Source organism: Corvus kubaryi, unplaced genomic scaffold, assembly GCF_017639235.1.
Source record: "Corvus kubaryi isolate FWS band 111438036 unplaced genomic scaffold, C.kubaryi_AGA036_p1.0 37041, whole genome shotgun sequence".
Lineage (NCBI taxonomy): Eukaryota > Metazoa > Chordata > Aves > Passeriformes > Corvidae > Corvus > Corvus kubaryi.
In genome coordinates this window covers 393,736-412,407 of record NW_024581018.1, presented here as the reverse complement: position 1 = coordinate 412,407, position 18,672 = coordinate 393,736, and the positions used below count along the sequence as shown (strand labels likewise).

General features: G+C 50.8%; 3 protein-coding genes across 23 annotated transcripts in view; 2 read left to right on the top strand and 1 right to left on the bottom strand.

The window, feature by feature from the left end:
• GIGYF2 (GRB10 interacting GYF protein 2) overlaps nt 1-4,234 on the top strand; it is a 75,578-nt gene extending 71,344 nt beyond the window's left edge. For all 17 annotated transcript variants that reach the window (XM_042020713.1, XM_042020712.1, XM_042020708.1 and 14 more), the window contains 2 exons: nt 236-383; nt 2,471-4,234. In XM_042020713.1, coding sequence (XP_041876647.1) covers nt 236-383; nt 2,471-2,538 — 216 coding nt within the window. In that variant the 3' untranslated portion in view covers nt 2,539-4,234. The remainder of the gene's footprint in view (nt 1-235; nt 384-2,470) is intronic.
• A 329-nt stretch (nt 4,235-4,563) lies between these two features.
• On the top strand, nt 4,564-15,408 carry SNORC (secondary ossification center associated regulator of chondrocyte maturation). 3 transcript variants are annotated; one of them, XM_042020738.1, is made up of 3 exons: nt 4,564-6,489; nt 14,377-14,562; nt 15,267-15,408. In XM_042020738.1, exons 1-3 carry the CDS (start codon nt 6,396-6,398, stop codon nt 15,374-15,376), a joined length of 390 nt encoding a protein of 129 aa, XP_041876672.1. In that variant the 5' UTR covers nt 4,564-6,395; the 3' UTR covers nt 15,377-15,408. The 3 variants fall into 3 exon arrangements, with proteins under 3 accessions (XP_041876672.1, XP_041876671.1, XP_041876670.1); XM_042020737.1 differs by having other exon boundaries at nt 14,380-15,408; XM_042020736.1 differs by having other exon boundaries at nt 14,377-15,408.
• A 445-nt stretch (nt 15,409-15,853) lies between these two features.
• NGEF (neuronal guanine nucleotide exchange factor) overlaps nt 15,854-18,672 on the bottom strand; it is a 48,682-nt gene continuing 45,863 nt past the window's right edge. For all 3 annotated transcript variants that reach the window (XM_042020721.1, XM_042020722.1, XM_042020723.1), the window contains one exon: nt 15,854-18,506. In XM_042020721.1, the coding sequence (XP_041876655.1) occupies nt 18,334-18,506 (173 nt within the window). In that variant the 3' untranslated portion in view covers nt 15,854-18,333. The remainder of the gene's footprint in view (nt 18,507-18,672) is intronic.

Sequence of the window (18,672 nt, the reverse complement as noted above, 5' to 3'; positions counted from 1 at the left end):
CCAGTTTTTACCAGTTTTAAGTTTCCTTTGTAACTTAACAGTTGAGGCCAACTGTAGATCAAAGAGTGTTTTTGCATGGTGATCTGGGAAATGCTGTGGGAAGGTGAGGTGGATACATCAGTAGCTAGAGCTGTGGCATGGATTTAGGAAGGGCTTTGGGCTCTCTTAATATTTTCTGTATAAATAAACCAGACTTCACTGTGCTCTATAATCTTGTCCGTAATTTGTTCTCTAGGATTCAGTGTGGGGGATGAACCACAGTTCGCTACATTCAGTCTTTCAGACTAATCAGAGCAACAACCAGCAGTCCAACTTTGAGGCTGTGCAGAGTGGGAAGAAAAAGAAGAAACAGAAAATGGTTCGAGCAGATCCCAGCTTGTTAGGTCAGTTTTAATTTTTAAAAATTAATTAATTTGGTAGTGGTGGTTTGCTTTGGGGGATGTAGAGAATTCCTGTTGACCTTAAATGGTAATATTGAATTTGAGTAGAATAGTTGGAATGTCTTTAGAATTTTTTCAGTAGTATTATTTATTTAACGATTTGAAAAATTCTGTACTAGTCTCATGGAAAACTTTTGTCAAACTTTCCCTCTTTGATACCTGGGTTATTACCTGGAAACCTCTAAGTAGTTCAGGGATGTCAGTTAAGTTGCCTTTCCTCTTTTGAGTTGATTTATGGCTATTTTACTGCTTTAATGCTGATTCATTCTTTGAAGAAAAGCATGTTTCCCTTTCTTTTATGAGGAGCAGCTTTCTGAGGCTGCCTTTGCCTTCCCACCTTTTTCCTGGAGCTAACCACCACTCTAGTCAGAAAAGACAGCAAAGGTTGAAATGGTCACAGATTTTCAGTTGGAGACCATGGAGATGATGACATCATTATCAGTCCTTTTATTTATTATGTTCTGTCTTAATTTTTATGTGAGGCTGGTATTAACCAGCCCCTGTAGCATTGATGGAAAAGTTTCTTTGAAGTAGCTTTTAAGGTACAAGGGCATGGTGGGAGTGCATGGACACTGCGGGGTGACAGGTCACTGTTGTGTTCATGTGGAATAAATGTGTCCATGTTTGTGCCCTGTGTGACAGAGAGGAAACCAGGGCACTGCACCGGGCCAGGCTTTGTTGTGCTGTTTCTGCTGAGCCCAATTGCTGTGGAACAGCCAGGTATTGTCCACCTGAAGTCACTGCTGTTTTAAGTCTCTAGCAGAGCCCTGCCTCTGGTTTTTGTCTTTCTTTTATTTTTGGTCTTACCAAAGTCAGTACTCTTCAGCTAAATCAGTGATTTCCACATTGGTGTGTATGGAACTTCTCGGTTGAATCCTGACTTACACCACCCCAAGGTGCCCATCCACTGAGTCTGATCTGGGTGCTCAGTTGAATATATTAAAAACCCAACTCATGTAATGTGAAGAAGAAATCACTAAACACAATTTAGAAGTTGCAACTGTAAGAGAAGTAGCCCATGCAGCTTTTAAAAAATGCGTACACTTGCTCTTTTACAAAATAATTTCAGATGCTTTTAGGCCACACTACCACGAGAGGGAGCCAGAACAATTTTCCTAAACCGACTGAACAGAGCATTTCTTATCTCTAGAAGATAAGTGGAAAGCAGTTGGTTGTCTAGCACAGAGCAAACCAATGTAGCACTCTCAAGACACTGACTCTCAACAACTTTGTGTTTAGTAGCCTTCTTATACTCCAGATGGGGTTGGTACAGCCTTAAAAACAGAATTTCAGTAGGAAAGCTCCATTTGATAGATTGGATTTGTTTCCTTGTTGAAAGTGTTTTCACTCTTTCTCACACTTCTCATGTTCATCATGTCCTCAGCACATAAGGCTAAAAGGTTGGGTAGAAGTTTGGGTGCATCTTGAGCCACCTGCATGGCCCTGGGTAACTTTGTACATTTTCATGTTGTACTCCTGAGATGGAAGTTTGTACAAAAGCATGGAAATAGATGTAATTGCTACTAGATTTCATAGGTACATGCATTGAGACTTTAAAGTAAAGGGTGAAATTGCTTGCAACTCCTGAAGCGTTGGAGCATGATTCCATGTGTGGATTCCAAGTTCTCAGAATGGCCATTTCTGCCTCTCAGACCATGTAAGTATGGTGTTGACAGCCACTTCCGAGGCCCAGTTGCCTTAAGCACACTCCCTTTCAAGATGTTGCAGAGCCATGTTGCCACCACATGTAAATGTGCCTTGTACTGGCTCTGCAAGTGATCTTTTAAATGGAACTTGAAAACAGTTTTCTGATCTGGTTTTAAAGACCAAGTGGTGCTTATCTAAATATACAGTTGATCATCTTTAGTTTATTAAGGAAAAAATCAGTTTGGGTGACTGCATCTGTAGCCTTACTGAATTACCCCTAGATTCATTTTCTCTTACAGGTGCTACTGCACGTAACAGATGTTTTGTACCAAGTACAGTATGCCACATCCAGATTTTTAACACCAGTCCTTCTTGGTTCACAGGGTTTTCAGTGAATGCTTCATCAGAGCGGCTCAATATGGGAGAAATAGAGACTTTGGAAGACTACTGAGCATGTGCAAATCAACTGGCTTTTCCTGCATCTGTTAACCATGGATTCTCTGTTTGGACACCGTACTCTCCACCTTGTGTTGTTCTTTGCCTCGCAGTGAATCACAGGATCAATCATCTCAGGCTGCTTCCTCTGGCCCCAGCAAACCCTTTCTGCCCAGGACTGCACAGGCGTTGTTCCTACTGTCAGCCCACTCCAGTGGACTTTGTTCAGAGTCCCGGGAGGGTGGGAGTTAGGCTTTGTTCACAACAAGGCTGAATTGGGCAGCAAGCTTTCACTGTGCTGTGATTCATTCTGCTGACATACCTGGAAAAAAAAATCAATTGGGATTCTGCAAAGCATTGCTTCCTTCTCCTGGTTACTCTTACCACATCCAACACATGCAGTCATATGGAGAGAGAGAGAGAGATTGAGAGAGAGTTTGTGGTTAACAGATGTTGGTCAAAACCAAAATGCCACACAGATACTGACTTGGCTGCTCCGTCAGGGCAAGAGGTGCTCTCCTGGCCAGGAGTTGCAGTCATAAGCTACCCTTAGAACTGGCAACAGGAGAGGGGCGGTAGCGGGCACAGTTTAGCTTGGGTTGGTTTGAAGTTGCACACCCCCTGCCAGCCCTTCTCAGCACATTATTTTTGGAGGGAAAGCTCGAGTCTGTCTTCATTAGGTGGTGATGCTGAAGCTGCTGGAGTTCCTGTCGGCATTCTCCAGCCTTCGTGGACAAGTGGGGTCTTCTGCTCTGGAAAAAGGGGGGTGGCATCTCTTCTTTCAGATTGAATTTACCCCTTAAATGCTACCTTCAGAGGGTTAGGACCAGTTTATTTTGAGCTCTTTTCCTGCAAATTTGTCTCGTTTAAGAGACAGTGGGATCTTTACAGTGTGGATCTGTAGTCTCTGGAGAGGGTGGACCCTGGCTTTCAGAGACGTGCCAGCAGCCTCAGCTGGTTGTCACTTGAAGCAGTGCTTAGGTATCAAGCAGAGATGCCCTTTTGTCATGGAGAGAGACACTGGAGGACGAAGCTTTGTGCAATGATGGCCCTGCTTATCTTCTACACCTTAAAAGTACTTCACGCACCTTCACTGGGATCCATAACCTCTAAGTGTTTATGGAATCATAACCTTCCTCTCTCACTGAAAGATTAACACCACCTTCCCTGCTCCACCTACCCACCCACCCCCCACACACACCACAAACGACAGAGAAGGAGAACTGCCAAATGCACTTAGTTTGAACCCCCTGGTCCCATCTCCCGTCCCCAGAGGGGTGTAACCTGCGAAGGGAGATAAGCTGCAGTTTTGGTGGAGTTGTATAAAGGTGTCTATTTTTCTGTCATCACTGCCTAAAGAAAACAGTTTGAGTTGCTCAAGAGCAGTTTGGCTTTGGATTTTATTTTGTTTGGGTTTATTCATTTTTTGGGGTCACCTTCCCCTCCTCCTCCTCTCTCTTCCCCCTGTCCCTAAACATGTACAGTAACTATACAGAGACTGCTGCAGACTTGTATATAGTTTTTGGATCCAATAGCATGGAGAGACTTGGAACTGTTGCAAATCTGGTCTCCCTGTCTCCTTTGCTTTGTAAATTCATAAAAGGGGGAAGAGGGGTAGTTAAAATGTTTACAAAACTTTAAACTCCCTCTGAACTTTTGCCAGTGTGGGGGGGGAAAAAGAGAGAACTTAAATAAAACCTGGTTGTATTATATCTAAGAGAAAACTTTCTGCTTGCTTTTGTGAAAGCTGAGTTTTGAGATAATTCCTGGTGCTAAAACTCACCCAAAACTCAACTTGCATCAGTTTTCGTCAAGAAACAACAAGCAAATACACAGGATGTGGAACAACAGCTGCTGCTTTATTTCTTCCCTGGTGAGGAATACTGGTTGGTTTTTCTACTTGATAATTTTGGAGTTCAAATAAACACCAGTAAGCTGAGATTGGAAATTTCTAACAAGAAAGCTTTAATTTTTCTCTGCTGTCTGTAGAGAAATGCGTGCATTCACGCTGGTGCTGTTTATGCAGGGGAGATCGAGCCATGGCTGGTTTGCTCTTAACACAAACACTCGGCCACGGAGCCTCCTTTGCCAGTCGGTGCCCACCCCATGCACTCCAATGCACTGCCCTAAATGAGAGGTTTTATTTCTCCCCTCAGCCTAAGGTCCACAGGGACACCTTGTAGGTTTCCCTTTTTAGACTTACTTTCCTTTTTTTCTATTTGTTTTTGTGTGGAAAATCCCAGTAAAAGGTAATGATAAATGTCCTGCCATTCCCATGACCATGGAAAATAAGTGTGCTGAGGCCTATCTTACACAGTAGCCTTGCATGATGTTTAGCTGATGTCTGAGAGAAGAGTTTGTGTTTGGGCTGATAACCTGACTTTGTTTTAATATCTAATTTTTTTTAGCATATAAGGTGTGTGGTTCATAAGTGCTTTCTGGATTTTAGTGGTATGATCTAATTTCTGCAAGCTAATTTTGGACTGCTCTACATCATGTTACAAATACACAAAAGCCTGTTAGTTTCCATCTCAGCTGGGAAGCAGGAAAGGAACAGCTCCTCTATTGCTAAATGAAAATGCAGAAATGCAAGCAGCGAAAATGTGCAGTAATTTATCAAACCTCGAGGACCTCACTTGGCTCATGAGAGTTTGTAGATAATGGACCAGTGGGGAAGATACACTGTTCTTAATACTGAAATACTCTGGTTTCTGTGTTTAGTACAGAGGGAAGGTGGTGGCACGTGCAGATGTGTGCTCAGGTGACTGCCTTGTCACCTTCTGTGACAGGGCCCTTTTCTGTAGCAAGAGTCATTTGGATCAGTAGGGAAGGGGAAAATAGAGGCTCTAAAAGGCAAAATGATCTCTCAGCAGAAAAATCTGAAATTTAAGACAAAACTACTTGTGCCATATTTTCAGAGCATAAAGAACTGACATTGGTGGTGTTTGTATTCATTACGTGATGGGAAACCATGAAGTATTCATCATCGTATTAGCTCCAAAATACTAATGAAATTTTTTCTGTGACAGTCAACTGGAGTATTCCCCTTTTTATACACCCCATCCTTTCCCCAGTCTTTGTTGTTGCCAATGTGATTTGAAACAAACCTGGGTTTTCTGTGCTGTGAACTGTCATGAGCCCCCGAGGTGGGCAGGGACGGAGTGGCAGAGGCTGGTGGGAGGAGGTGATGTCTGAGCAGTTGAGATCTCAGGAGGATGCTGGCCCTGCCTGCCAAAGGTGACTCTCCTGGAACACTTGGAGACTTTGACAGCCGTTCTGAGACCACCCACGGCTCCCAGGCCAGCTCTGTAAGTATTCCACCCAGGAACAAGGATGCCATGGAGCTGCTCTGGCTCTGTGTCAGAGCATTTTAGCCTCGGAAGATTGAGGCCCTTGTTCTTTGCTGTCCCCACCCTGCAATGCTCTTGCCACCCTGCATAGTGAGGGAGAGCAGAGCCCTCGAATGGGCTGCTTGGTCTCGGGGTGAGCTGCCCCAATGGCTCCTGTGTTATTTCCTGTGCCTCGGGATGGCCAGCCCGAGGGAAGGCATTCCAGGAGTGTCCTGGTGGCCTCTGGGAAGGGCTCACCAACAACTGCTCATGTGTGCAGTGGCCTGGCAGGGTCCTGACAGCTCTGCTTGGCTGCCTATGGGGTTTTAGGCAGAAGTTTGGGAGGGTGGAGCTGCCTTTAGGAGGAGGTGCGCTCTCGCCAGAGTGAGGGAGGCTCTGCTGGGCTTTGCAGTCTCTCTACACACTTGCTCTTGTGAAGGAGTTTTTTTTTTTTTTTTTTTTACTTGACTGGACAAAATTTTTGTTACACCAGTGAAATTTCTGAGTTGTTTTGTGCTTTGAAGAGTTTTAAGGATTCCTGCTGATGCTTTTCCTGAGGGAAGCCATGCCCTACCACAGAGTCCTTCGCCTGGTCCTGCTAACGCTGTGCAGCATCCTGGTCCCTGCTGTGCTGGCAGGTAAGGAGCTTTGTTTGCATTTAAAGCCCAAAAGCATGGAAGAGCCTTTACTACACTGCCTCTTTCTCTTCTTCCTTCCCTGAAAACATCTCTAAATATGTATTGAATTATAAATGATTAATGGAAACTAGCTTTGGTGGCTGCTGGTGAGCAAGGTTATCTTTTCAGTGGAGAAAATCCTTTGTAAGTTTTCCTAAACAGAACAGCAGTAGCACCTACGTGAGTGTTGGTGGCCAAGGGTCAGTGGACACATCAGTCAGCAGGAGATGGAAAACCTCTCAGCAGCTGATGGGACAGGCTGTCCCTCGGCTTTTAATGGCAGGAAGAAGTTACATTTATGGAAGGGAACATTTTTCCTTGGCTGAAGCACGTGTGCCAATTCCTGGTTCCTTCTGTGCTCTCTACTACAGCAGAGCACAACAGCTGCTTTAGGCAGAAATAGGAAAGTGTCCATGAAAACTTCAGTCCAAAGCCAAGGTGTGCATCCTTATGGGGTCACTCTGGAGCTTGGGCACCAAGGCAGTGCTGGGAAGGTGCCTGGCTCTGACTTGCATTCAGTGAGTGATGGGAAGAAGAATGGGAGAGATGCCTGTTGTGTAGGGCACTGTTTTTCTGGGGATTGTTACAAATTTCAGCCTTATCTGCTCCTGCCTTCAGCAGAGCTGTGCTGGCTTCAGGGGGCCAAGGGCACAGGCAGCTTCAAAGGCTGCAGGTCTGAGGTGGGTTTTACAGCTGGGGAAAAACTGACTTCCAAACTCACTGCACTGATGGGCTCTGAGCGTACAGGTGGAAACTCCTGTGGGGAATTGCTCCCCCCAAAGCCTTTCTTGCAGTGGAGGTGAGGCTGAAGAGATGGCTGGAGCCAAGATAACAGGCAGGAGCACAGCATTTGTTTTCCCGAATTCCTGTTTGTCCTGCTTTCCAAGACCTGGAACAACCTTGTTTTGCAGTTCTCTCCCAGTTTCTTCTGAGCATCTTGCCTCGCAGGGAGATCCTGGCCAGCTGTCTAGCAGATCAAATTATGAAATTACTTCTTTTTAAAGGAGCTTTCATATGGGTAGGGGAATTTACCACTGTGCCTAGCTGGAACATCTGTGGGTGCAGGAGCAGAATTAGTGCAGCTGGTATCCTCTCCTTCTAGGACAACCTTCTTGCTGGGAAACCTTCAAAGTAACTAAGAAATGAGCACTAAAAAGTGGATACTTTCCCTCTCAAACCATGAGCGTTTTTTGTACAGTGGAACATTAATCATTTTAGCACAGTTTCAGTTTGTGCCTTGCTCTTGCTCGCGGAAGCATTGACCGTGCTCTTCCCCCATACCAGGTAAGGTCTTTTCTTAATCATTTCCAGTATTTCACTCTGCAGGAAGTGATTAATTTCCAGTGAGAATTCAGTCTGCTTCCTCTCCATGCTGGGATCTCTTCTATGCTGTTTTAAATTTCCATTATTTGGTGCATTTGCTCTGCTCCCCCTCCTTGCCAGCTTCTCCATGTGCTTGCTCCAGCATTGCAGCTGTGGTTTGTGCCTGGCGCTGCCTTTCCATGTCATTTTGCTCCTGTGACACACTCCCAAGTTTACTTCATCCTGTTACTGGGTGAGTCGTGCTCGTGCAGTGAGGCTTGAAGGGCTTTGTACTGGGGAATGCAACATTCAGATCTTGGGGTGTAGGAGAGACTCCCTGCTTTCTCTGCAGTGTTTCAGAGACTTCAGGCCTCAAACAGGTTGTTTCCTGTTCCCTCAGAGAGGACGGGAGAGAACCCTCCTGGACAGTAAGCCATCCCAGGAGCAGAATGATTCTCCACTGCATTAGACGTGGAGAGTTCCTGCCCCCAGTACAGGTGTTTTGAGGAACAGTGGAACTTTTTCTGCCTTTTATCCTGTTAGAAAAGGAAATTTCCTGCCTGGTGCAGACAAAGAGGGGAAGGGCACACACAGGGCCCTCTGGTCTCAGCACATACACACACAGCCCTGCCTTTCTGTGAACAAGTATACTTAGCATCCATCAGAACCGCAGCTCTGCGTTGCTGCACACGGGAGCTCCTGGCCTTGCCTGCCACAGGCTGCCCTTTGTGCTCCTCATGAAGGCTTCCTTTCAGCCCTGCCCTGGCCCTGTGCCTGCTCTGGCCACCTGAGGCTGGACAGCCCCTTGCTGGCCTCGGAGTTCACCAGCCCCTGCCCTTTCGTCTCAGCTCCTCTGACTCTCCCCAGCAGAGCCCTCCAGGAGCGGGCTCTGCCTTGGAGAGGGCTGCAGCTGGTGCTGGCCATGCAGACCCCAGGTCCAGGATGAGTCTCCTCTCCCTGTTGGCTGCTTCCCCAGCTGGTCTGGTTTCCTGGACAAGCATGGTCAGGGCTCTGTGACTATTGAAAGTGGGAAGTTACTGAGCTCTTTCCAACATCCCTTTTGTCAAAGGTGGGGAAGCAGTCAAGCATATCTTTAACCCCTTTTGTCCACAACATCTGGGTGCAACAGGAAATGGCCAGCTCAAGGACCTGGGACAAACCTAAGCCTTCTCCACTTCCTTTTTCTCCAAACCCAAGTGGCATGTAGGCCTAGAGCACAGGAGGATTGTGAAGAGCTGTTTTTTACTTTTTTTTCCTATCAGCAAACCCAGTTTCAATTCCTATAATGGATTCAGAGCTCCAAGTGAGATAGAAGTTATTACAAAGCCTTTGCAAGGTGTTGGCTTCTGAATCGTGTGTATTTGGTATTTAAACTCAGATGTGGGGTCATGAGCTTGTTTGGAGCTAATGTGGAAATAATGTTGTTATGCAGTAGCACATCAGAATGAGCCTGGGGGGAAGAAAGCAGCAGAGCACACACGCTAAAGGAGAAGATACAGGAAAGCACCTTCACCAAGGATATCTTCCTGTAGCAGCTTGTGTGTCTTTGTTTTCAACTACAGGGGAATAAAAGATGATTAGGAAATTTTCTAAAGCTTAAGTACTAGAACATGGATAGCAGTAAACAGGTTCTGTTGGCAAATTTCAGGAAAAGATGTGGTTGTTCCAGCAGATCTGTCCAGACTTAAACCAGGACTTCGTAAGCCATTACCCAACCTTGCTCTGCTCCAGCTCTCCTTATAAATTCCCGACACTGGTATCAACTCCTGAATAAGGACCTAGGTTGGAGGTGAAGAGTAAGGACGATGAGATGCTGAAGGCAGCTTGTGGTGAGGAAGGGTATTGGCCACTGGCAAGTAACCTCCAGGGACAGTGCTGTGACACGGGCACATCTGCCTGCCTTAAGGTTTTGCAGTCGACCTGTGGGGAGGGTCTGGTTCCTTCAGATTTGGTTGGCTTCCCCCAGGGCTGTCACTTGTAGAGACTCTTTCCAGTCTTCCCTTTCAGTCACCAAGCACTTGGGGCACTGGCTACCATGTCACTCTGCTGGCAGTTCACCCCGCCTTCTTTCTGAGCATGGAAATAGCAGTTTTGTCAAGTTGCCTTTGCCATCATCTAGATCTCCCTACAGCCCATGTGTCTGGAGTCCCACTGGCCCCTGCATCACTTGGAAAACTCATCGTGTATTTCCTTATGGTAACTGAGATTTTCTTCTGGTTTCCTTACCTCTGTTATAACCAACTTGTGCTGGGGAGAGGGAGAAGACACTGTACAGCAAAGAGGTTTCCCTAAAATAAGACAATTTGTAGTGTTAACATGTGGGAATGAAGAACTGCCATCATCCACCTGGCCTTCTGCAAAACACTCTAATAATTTTAGTCCATTTTGTCCAATTCTGTCTCCAGTAAAACTCCAATAAGATTATTGCATGTATTTCTCCTAAATGTTCTCCAACTGTATTTCTCATGAAAAGGCTTTTAGTGTTAGTCTGAAAGCAACAGTTGCCCTCAGCTTGTGCTTCAGTGCTGAGACAGAGCTAATGGTGTGGAAGAGCTCATTTGTGCCAGGGGCTGGAGGCTTCCCTCCCTCCGAACAGGCGGCACTGAGGCACAGAGCCTCAGCAGTGGTGGGTCACTCGTGTGCCTCAGCAGCCTGGCAGCCCCTCCATGTGCCCCTGGCTGCCCCTGCCCAATCCCTCCAGGGCAAGCAAACCATGTGAGTGCACCACGGGGGTTTTCTAGAGGTAGGACTTGTCCTGAGACTGATGGCAGCACAGCTAAGGTATGGCTCTCTCTCAGATGTTAAACATGTGATCTTGTGATGGATGATATATTTTGAGTGTGTTTCTTGCTAGTTCTTTATTTCTACAAAGTTCTTGGGTGAACAGGAAAGCCGTGCACTACCTTACCTTTGATATTTAGTTTCCAGCTCTTGGTTGCACTCCCTCCCTGGAGATGGCAGCGTGTTTGGGTGTTTTTCCAAGTTAAAAATGCTGTTTCTTGCCCCATGGCCATGGAGCTTCCCTGCAACTTGCCCTTTCCCTGGGAAGGCTGCTGCTGGGTCTAGAGCTGTCACTGAGGCATTTGTTGAGGTTCACAGGCCACATCCTCCTTGTCACAGTCAGGATGACAGTGACGGTGTGGGCAGGCAGGCCTGGCCCCTCTGGTGCTGCTTTCCCTGTCAGTCGTGTTCAGATCCTGGTCTCTTGCTCATGCACAGAGAAACTGAGCCTGGGAGGAGCAGGACTTGTGGTCACCCAAAACATTGACAGCAGAGCAGAGAACTGAATGTCCTGAACTGGGTCCCCTGCCTGTACATAGGGGCTCTCCAGATTCTGTCCAACAGGTGACCGGAAAAGGCCCTCATGTCTCACTTGGAGACATGAGACCTTACTAATAGTGTGCGTATGTTGGGTTTTGGTACCTGACATAAACTCTGTCCTTCCCATCACTCTTCTTGCTTTTGCCAGGGGACTGAAATGGGATTGTGGCATTTGATGTGGCTCCATTGATGTGTCAGCCAGTGGCAGTGTGGCTGACACTCACTGGGACTGTCAGGGAAGCAGGTGTGACACTTCTGCTTGTTAAAGAAACCTGCTGGATGCATGAGAATAGTTGGATGGGTGCTTGGGCTTCTCAGCTGGCAGGAGTGGAGGCACGTGAGGACGCAAGTTTTTGGGTTAGGAGGGAAAATCAAAGGAGATCCTTGGAAAGAACAGTGCTGGTTATGAGCAGACGTTCTCCCAGGCTGCAGCAATGGGCTCTGGAGGAACCTGCCTCTTGTTTTGTGTTCCCCCATGCTGTGTGCCCATGGCAAGGCCCTCGGCACCTGCTCCAGCAGCATTGAGGGGCAGGAGCTGAGGAGGGGACCAGCACTGAGCCCTGGCTCCTGGGGAGCTCAGCTGTGGGTATTTCACTCGATGTGTGTGCAGGAATTGGCTGCTGCCTCTGAGCTCACAACTGTTCCTGAGGCACCAGACCCGACTGAAAGGGGTTGTGTTTCCCTGGGCTGAAGCGCTGTTAGGGTAAAACCACAAAAACTCCGGACAGCAAACGCATGTTTAGCACACTCTGCCCGTTCTGTGCGGGCAAACGGAAAGCGTGTGTCAGTCAGATGAGGGGAATTAACAAAATACATATCCAGCAACCATCCAAGTTTTTAAAAACTCACGGAGATCATAAACAAATTAGACTGTTCCCTCTGTGTTTGGCTATCAAAAACAAGCTCTGTGCCCTGCTTAAAGAGAGCTGCCATAAATTTTTCAGGAGTTAGATGCACTGAGAACTGGAGGGACTTTTTGGCACCTCTGGGTCTGGTGGCACCTGTGGGACCTTTACACTGTGGTTTGAAGAGATAGTGCTCTCTCCTCATCCCTTTGAGAGGGGATTGGGAAGCCCCAGCCCAGGTCATACAGTCTCCCTGGATGGTGCCTGCATCTGTTAAAGATCATCTGAGCGAACACCAGTCCCTGGTCACATGCAAGGCATACGCCCAGCTCTGGAGAGAAAAAACATCCTTGGGAAAGGAAGCAATGCTTTCCTCCCAGCACCGCGTTCCTCTGCCAGGTGGGGACAGTGGCAGCGTTGGTTCTGGTCCCGGGGGTGTTGACAGAGTCAGGAAGGTCATGGCTGGAGTGTGGCTCTTCTGTGTGGAGCTTCTCCCTTACAAAAGCAGCCTAGAACCAGGGCTTCCAAAGCATTCTGTATGTTTGGTCTGTTCCTAAACCAACAGCTTCCCCATGGCAGCTAAATAGCCCAGCTCTGCTCGGCTTCTCTCCTGCATTAACTACATTTGCTCACTGAATTCTGTATTTCCTCCTTTTCCATCCTCTGGCAGTGGAACAACAGGATTTAAAGTAGAGACGTCCAATGGAAATGGCAGTTTGTGGAGGAGCCATGGAATGGGATACGAGCCTTCAGCTCTGCTGGTTGGTTTTGCAGCAGAGGTTGGGAAGGGCCCTGCAAAGGCTCAGGTGTTTGTGGGGAGCCCTCGTGGAACACAAACCTCTGTGTGCTTGTACAGGGGAGCCGAGATGCCTCCTCTGGTGCAGAGACCATGGATGTACCAAGTGTGTGAGGACAGGGTGTTCTCTGCTATACCCAGCTTAGGCTGGGTGTCCCTGCCTGGATCTAACTGGCACAGGACTTATTTGTCTCTCTCGATGCTTCTTGGGCCAGAGTTAAACTTAGCAGCTGTCTCGCTGGACACCCTGCAGCTTTCCTGCCTGTAGAAAGAGCTTTCAAAACTAGTCTAGAACTTTGTTATGTTCCCAAGATTGTGGGCAGCCTGGAATAGCTCTGGGGATGGTGGGAGCTACTCTGATGCAAGCCCCTGCAGTAAGTTCTCAGCGGGCTTGTACAGGCAGAAGGGGTGAGTGTTTTGGCCCTCCTGTTCCAGGGAGGGATCTTAAGGGAGAGCAAAGTGTGGTGGAGCCCATTAGTGAGGATTCTTTGCTCTCCTCCCACAGTGCCTTCTGTCTGCAGGAGGCAAGGAGGGTGCTCCAGGCACTTAAAGCTGGGGCTGGCACTGCCAAGATGTGCTGCTGCCGCCTCTCTTCCTGGGCTACAGAGAGCCTGGGACAAGTCTTCAAGTGCCCCTGTACACCAAAGTTCACATGCCAGAGTTGGGGTGCCTGGGGATACCTCTGTGCCTTGCCCCAGGGAGCCTGGGCTGCTTGCTCCAGCTCTTCTGACTCCCTCTTTCCCAGACCTGATAACATTGTGTCAGTTCAGGTGGGGCCTGGCAGTGGGTGTTGTTCGTTTTTCTTCTCCCTGCTTTTTTCCCCATCCCGGTGCAACATTCCCAGCGGTTTCAGCCAGGAGCTGTGGAATGTCTCCTACTCCCGCCAGGGCCCACCTGAACAAAGCTGGGCATTGACAGGGAGCACTCGGTGAGCCACACACAGACAGGGAGGGCTCTCTGGCTTGGTCTCTGACCCACAGCAGGAAGGAATAACAGGAGACACACAGAGCCCGGCCAGGCTTTCATCTCCCCGGTGTGGCGGGGGTGCAGCAAGGGGAAGTTGAGGCTCTGGGGTCCTGTCTGGGGGAGCCATGTTCTGAGCTGTGCCAGCACCTCGGGCATCCTGCACTGCATGGGCTGGTGGTGCAGGACAGAAGGGCCCTGAAATGCTGTGAATTTGACCAGCACAGGTGGCCTGGTGGCCTCTGTGTGTTGGCAGTGTGACAGCCCTTCCCAGCCCAGTCCCAAGGGCATCCACGACCAAACCAGCTGTGGATGTTCATGTGGGGCCTGTTTGTGTGCGAGCAGAGGTTGCAGGGTGTTGGGGGGGCTCTGTGTTGTCCCGTGTGTGCGCTAGGTTGCTACAAAAGCATTGCCTTTGGCTGCTCTGGGTACGGCTGTTGAGCAGAGGTGGTGCCCCCTCGGAGGAGGGCTCCTGCCATACAGGGGTTCTTAGCCCTCGGGTCACCCTTCATTCACCCCGGGAGCACCTGGAAGGCAGGTGGAGTCCAGGGACCTGCTGAGCTGTGGTTGTCACTAGTAGCCTGAGCGGGCCCCCCATGCCCGTGGGTGCTTGTCTTCCAGCAGAGTACCCGCAGGGCCCGGTCCCCACCCTCTGGAACGAGCCGCCCGAGCTGCCCTCCGGAGCCGGCCCCTTCGACGCTGCCGCCACCACCGCCCGGCTGTCGGACGCCACGACCTTCCCCCCGTACACCTCCGAGCTGGAGCCCGAGGACACCACCCACCTGCACCGCCTGGACGCCGGGGACGGTGAGCGGCTGCGAGAGGGACTGCCCGCGGCTCGCTCCCGCGGCAGCCCGGGATGTCCTCACGGTGGATTTGCTCCCTGTGGGCTTGTCACCTCCCGGGAGGGGTTAAAGCCACACTGCTGGGGAGGGGGAGGGTTGCCTGTACTGCCTGCTCGTGGAAATTTCTCTGCTGAGAAGCCTCTGCTTGCGGAGCTTTTGCTAGCCCCAAGATGGCTCCAAGACCCTTCTTCCTGCCCCATGACCTGCCACGGCAGGCACCTGCCCTGAAAAGAAAACCCTGAGTGCAGGTACGGCTCTCCAGGATAGAGCGGGCCTGGAGCTTCCTGAACAGGGACCATGAGTGTCTTTCCTGGCTCGTGGCTCCTGACTGACACCAAGTACCAGCTGGGATGTGATCCTGCCAGAAGCAAAGCAACTCTCCCAGTGTGGGTGTTAGCAGGAAAGCTGGGCACCACTGACCCCCTTTGTGGCAGCTGTCATTGTCCCTGGGATCAAGCTGAGGTGGTGGTGGCTGGCTGCCCAAAGGTGCACCCGACCACACCTGGGCTGCATGAGGACATGGGACATGGCTGGTACAGGGAGCTCTGGGACAGGAGTGTGGCCTGATGCCTGGGGACGTGCTGGGTGTGGGGTGATCCTTGCAGCCCTTCCCATCTGGGCCCCACTGCCTCTGCTGACCTCATGCCTTGTTCTCTGTCCCAGCAGGCTCGCTGGGGCCCGGAGCTATTGGTGCCATTGTCATTGCCTCCCTCCTGGGTACATCTGTGCTTGTGGCCTTGGTCGTCATCACACTGAGAAAGTTCTCTGCCTCCTGAACTCAATAAAAGATTTTTCTGTTACACAACCAGCCCGTCTCCAGCCCTTGACTGCTCCTGAGCTGTCTGCCTGGGGCCCTGAGAGAAATGGTGCCTCAGATACAGGAAAAGCACTGCAGCCCCTGTGCTGGGCAGCCAGGCTGCACCGGGTGCTCATTGCCCGTGGTGTGTGTGTGTGTGTGCGTGCATCTTCTGGGTGACACAGACCTGGCAGGGCCTGTCAACCCCACTTGGGAGAGGAACCTGTGGCAGTGCGTGGCTTTGAGCTGGGAGGCCCTTCTGGATCTAGTCTGGCTGATGGTAACAGTGTTGGGCATCACCCTGCACAGCTTTCCTAGGGAAGGGTTGTTCATGGGTGTTAGCCACCCCAAGTTCGTGTGCAGCCCCATTTTCACCCACTGCATTTGGGCCAGTTGCACCGGAGGGATCTGGGAAGGAGACAAGTGTTCAGTCCAGGGGAGGAAGGAGACACACACGTGTTTTGGCGCTGGCTTGCTCAGCTACATTTTATCACACAGAAAAACGAGACAACAAGAAGTTCCCCTCAGTTCGCTGAGGCAGCCTGGCAAGGGCTGGGGGCCTCCAGTCTGTGCTCGTGGGCCCCAGGCCTGGCCCTGTACAACACTGGAGACCACTGAGATGAAGGCGTGCAGGGCTGGGTCTGAGGAAATAACACTGGGTGCCACTCGGCGCCTGAAAATGGCATGGCCTGTGCCTGGGGTCTGGAGTCCTGTGGAATCACAACAGAGCGGGAGGGGCTGGAGCAATCCCAGGGCTTGGTGGTGAGTGACGGGACAGGGCACAGCAGCACTGAGCCCCTCTCCCTGGAGCAGTGCAGCGAGGAACTGGCAGCCTGGCACTGGGGAACTGGTGAAACATCTGATGGGCAAGGGAGCGTTTCTGTGCTGTGAGAAACATGCCAGGCAGGCTTGTGGGGCTGCAGGGCCTGGGCTCGACAGGGCTGGCTGCTGGGCTGCAAAGCTGGATGATGTGGAATGTGGTGATATCTCATGTAATTTTAAGGAATTCCTAGAGCTGGAGCTCCTCTGGGGTTTGCACTAGTGAAGTTGTGGCTGTTGCAAGGTTTGGATCCTGAGCTAGAGGTCTGGTTGTCTCAGAAAGCCGACTGTGGGGTGCTGCTGGGACGACCTGGCTTGGGGTGTCCCCATTAAATCTGCCCAATGCACCAGACTGGAGGCTGCGAGTCCTTCCTGGCCCAGCTCTGGGGCTGGGCAGTGACTGGGAACTTCTGGCTAGTGTGAACTTGCTACAGGTGGCCAGGGCAGCACAGCCCTGCTGGCTGTTGTCACATGCTAATATGGTGGCACTGATCTGGGCCTGAGTGAAGAATGCCTTCTCTCCCCCTTCAGTGTTGTGGCTCCTACCACTTTGGTCCTGGGGGCTGGCTCTGGCCTGGCTGTCCCAGGGCTGTGGTGTCAGTAGGGACAGCCCTGGAACCTGCCTCAGCTGTGTTCGGCCTCACACTGCACACCCCATGTGGTCCAAAAAGCAGCTCCAGAGCCTCCCCTTACAGCTTGCCAGTGCCCTGCTTCTTCCCCATGCTCCTGCTGGCATGGCTGTGCTCCTGTCCGTGCCCATGGCTACTGTGTGGTTCCATCGGCAGCTGCTCTCCGTTCCCTTTCCGAGCAGAACTGTGGCACGGCCAGAGCATGCATCAGCACAGGCCACGGTGCCTGGAAGACAATCCTTTTCAGTGTTACAGAAAGGTGCCAAATAATTGATTTTCCTAGTGGACAGTGGCCACAGCTTGGGCTCAGCCACGTGTGGGACTGTTGAACAAGAGGCGGCTGCTGTGGGTCTGTCTCCCACGCTGCTCTCAGTGCTGTACCTGGGGCTTCCTGCGTTGCTCAGTGCCACAACTGGAAGGAGTGATGAGCCGGCTCTGCTGGCCACAGGACTTGCATATGTACAGAGAGGTGAGCCTGTACAGGGAGGCTGGTGGGGGTGGGTTACGAGCATGCAGGCAGCGGTTGCTGGGCCTCCCAGAGCACGCAGGACAGCAGCTCCCAGGTCGGGGTACTTGCCTGCTCCGTAGCAGCCCAGGCTGCCGGTGCTCCCGTGGTTCATGGGGCGTGCGAGACGACGCTGGCACAGCTACCCCTGCTCTGGCCTTGGCAGCAGGGAGTAGCAGGGACCACAAGTGCAAGATCAACCAGGAAAGGCCAGGATGCTGCGCTCCTGCGGTGGCCCTGAAGAAGGAGGCGGGCTGTGGAAGAGGGGGCTGAGCCTTGGGGCAGGGCCCAGATTATGCTTCGAGGCTGTCAGGCAGGCAGAGATGTGGGTCAGGGCTGGCAAGGCTGGGCTGCTGCTGGAGCAGAGCTGGATGTGGAACACTGCAGAGCTTTTGACTGGAAGCAGATCAAGGGTCTGCCTGTGGGAATGAGCCCAGCAGCTTCACAGCAGGACTAGGGTGGTGGAGTTCCTGGAGCTCATCCCAGCCCATTGCCAATGAGCTCTGAGAGACAGCAAGACTGTTCCTTGACCTCAGTTCTACCCATTTGAAATGCTGTGTTCAGAGCACTCCAGACTTGGAGGGTAGCAAAGAGCTGTTAGTGCTCAAACTGGGTGATACTAATTGCTTAGTGATGTTTGTGGCCACTGCCTTTCCTAAGCAGCCTGAGCCAGCCCCAGCCAGCACATGTGGCTCATCTGGCCAGCACCCAGTGGCCTTCAGGCAGCATCCATTGAACTCGTGCTCTTTGGGGCTTTACAGAACACTTGGAAAAGGGATATTTTACAGTTTAAAGCGCTGATCTCCAGGAAAGGACCAGTGCTTCCAGGGGGCCTAGGAACGACAGTCTGTTTGTTCATGGGTGGTGTGCCTCGTCCGGTGCACCAGGTCCCCCGTGGTGTCCCACAGCTGCCACCTCCTCCCAGGTGGCAGCCTCTGTCTCCTGCCCCTCTGAAGCACTCCAGATGCTTGGGGATGCCGGCAGTCATTGGCGGTTTCTGCTGCCCAGTTTCCTCCTCTGACTGTCATCTGACTTGTGCACCCGGAAACACTCCTTCAGGTTCTGGGCTCGGATTTTGGGGTTCAGGATCTCCTCCCCCATAGAACTGGGGAACCAGCCCCTCTCCTGGTCGTGAAGACGTTCCCCAAATATCCAGCCTGAGCATAGACAGAGACAGGCATAAGTGGGGAAGGACTGGCTCTTGCTTGTGCACTGGGACAGTTGTGCTGGGAAGAGCCACTGGAGCTGGCAGAGCTTTCTGGAAGCTACTCAGAGGCCTGTGCTGGAGTAGAACCAGGTTGTCCATCCAGCAAGGAGGCCTGC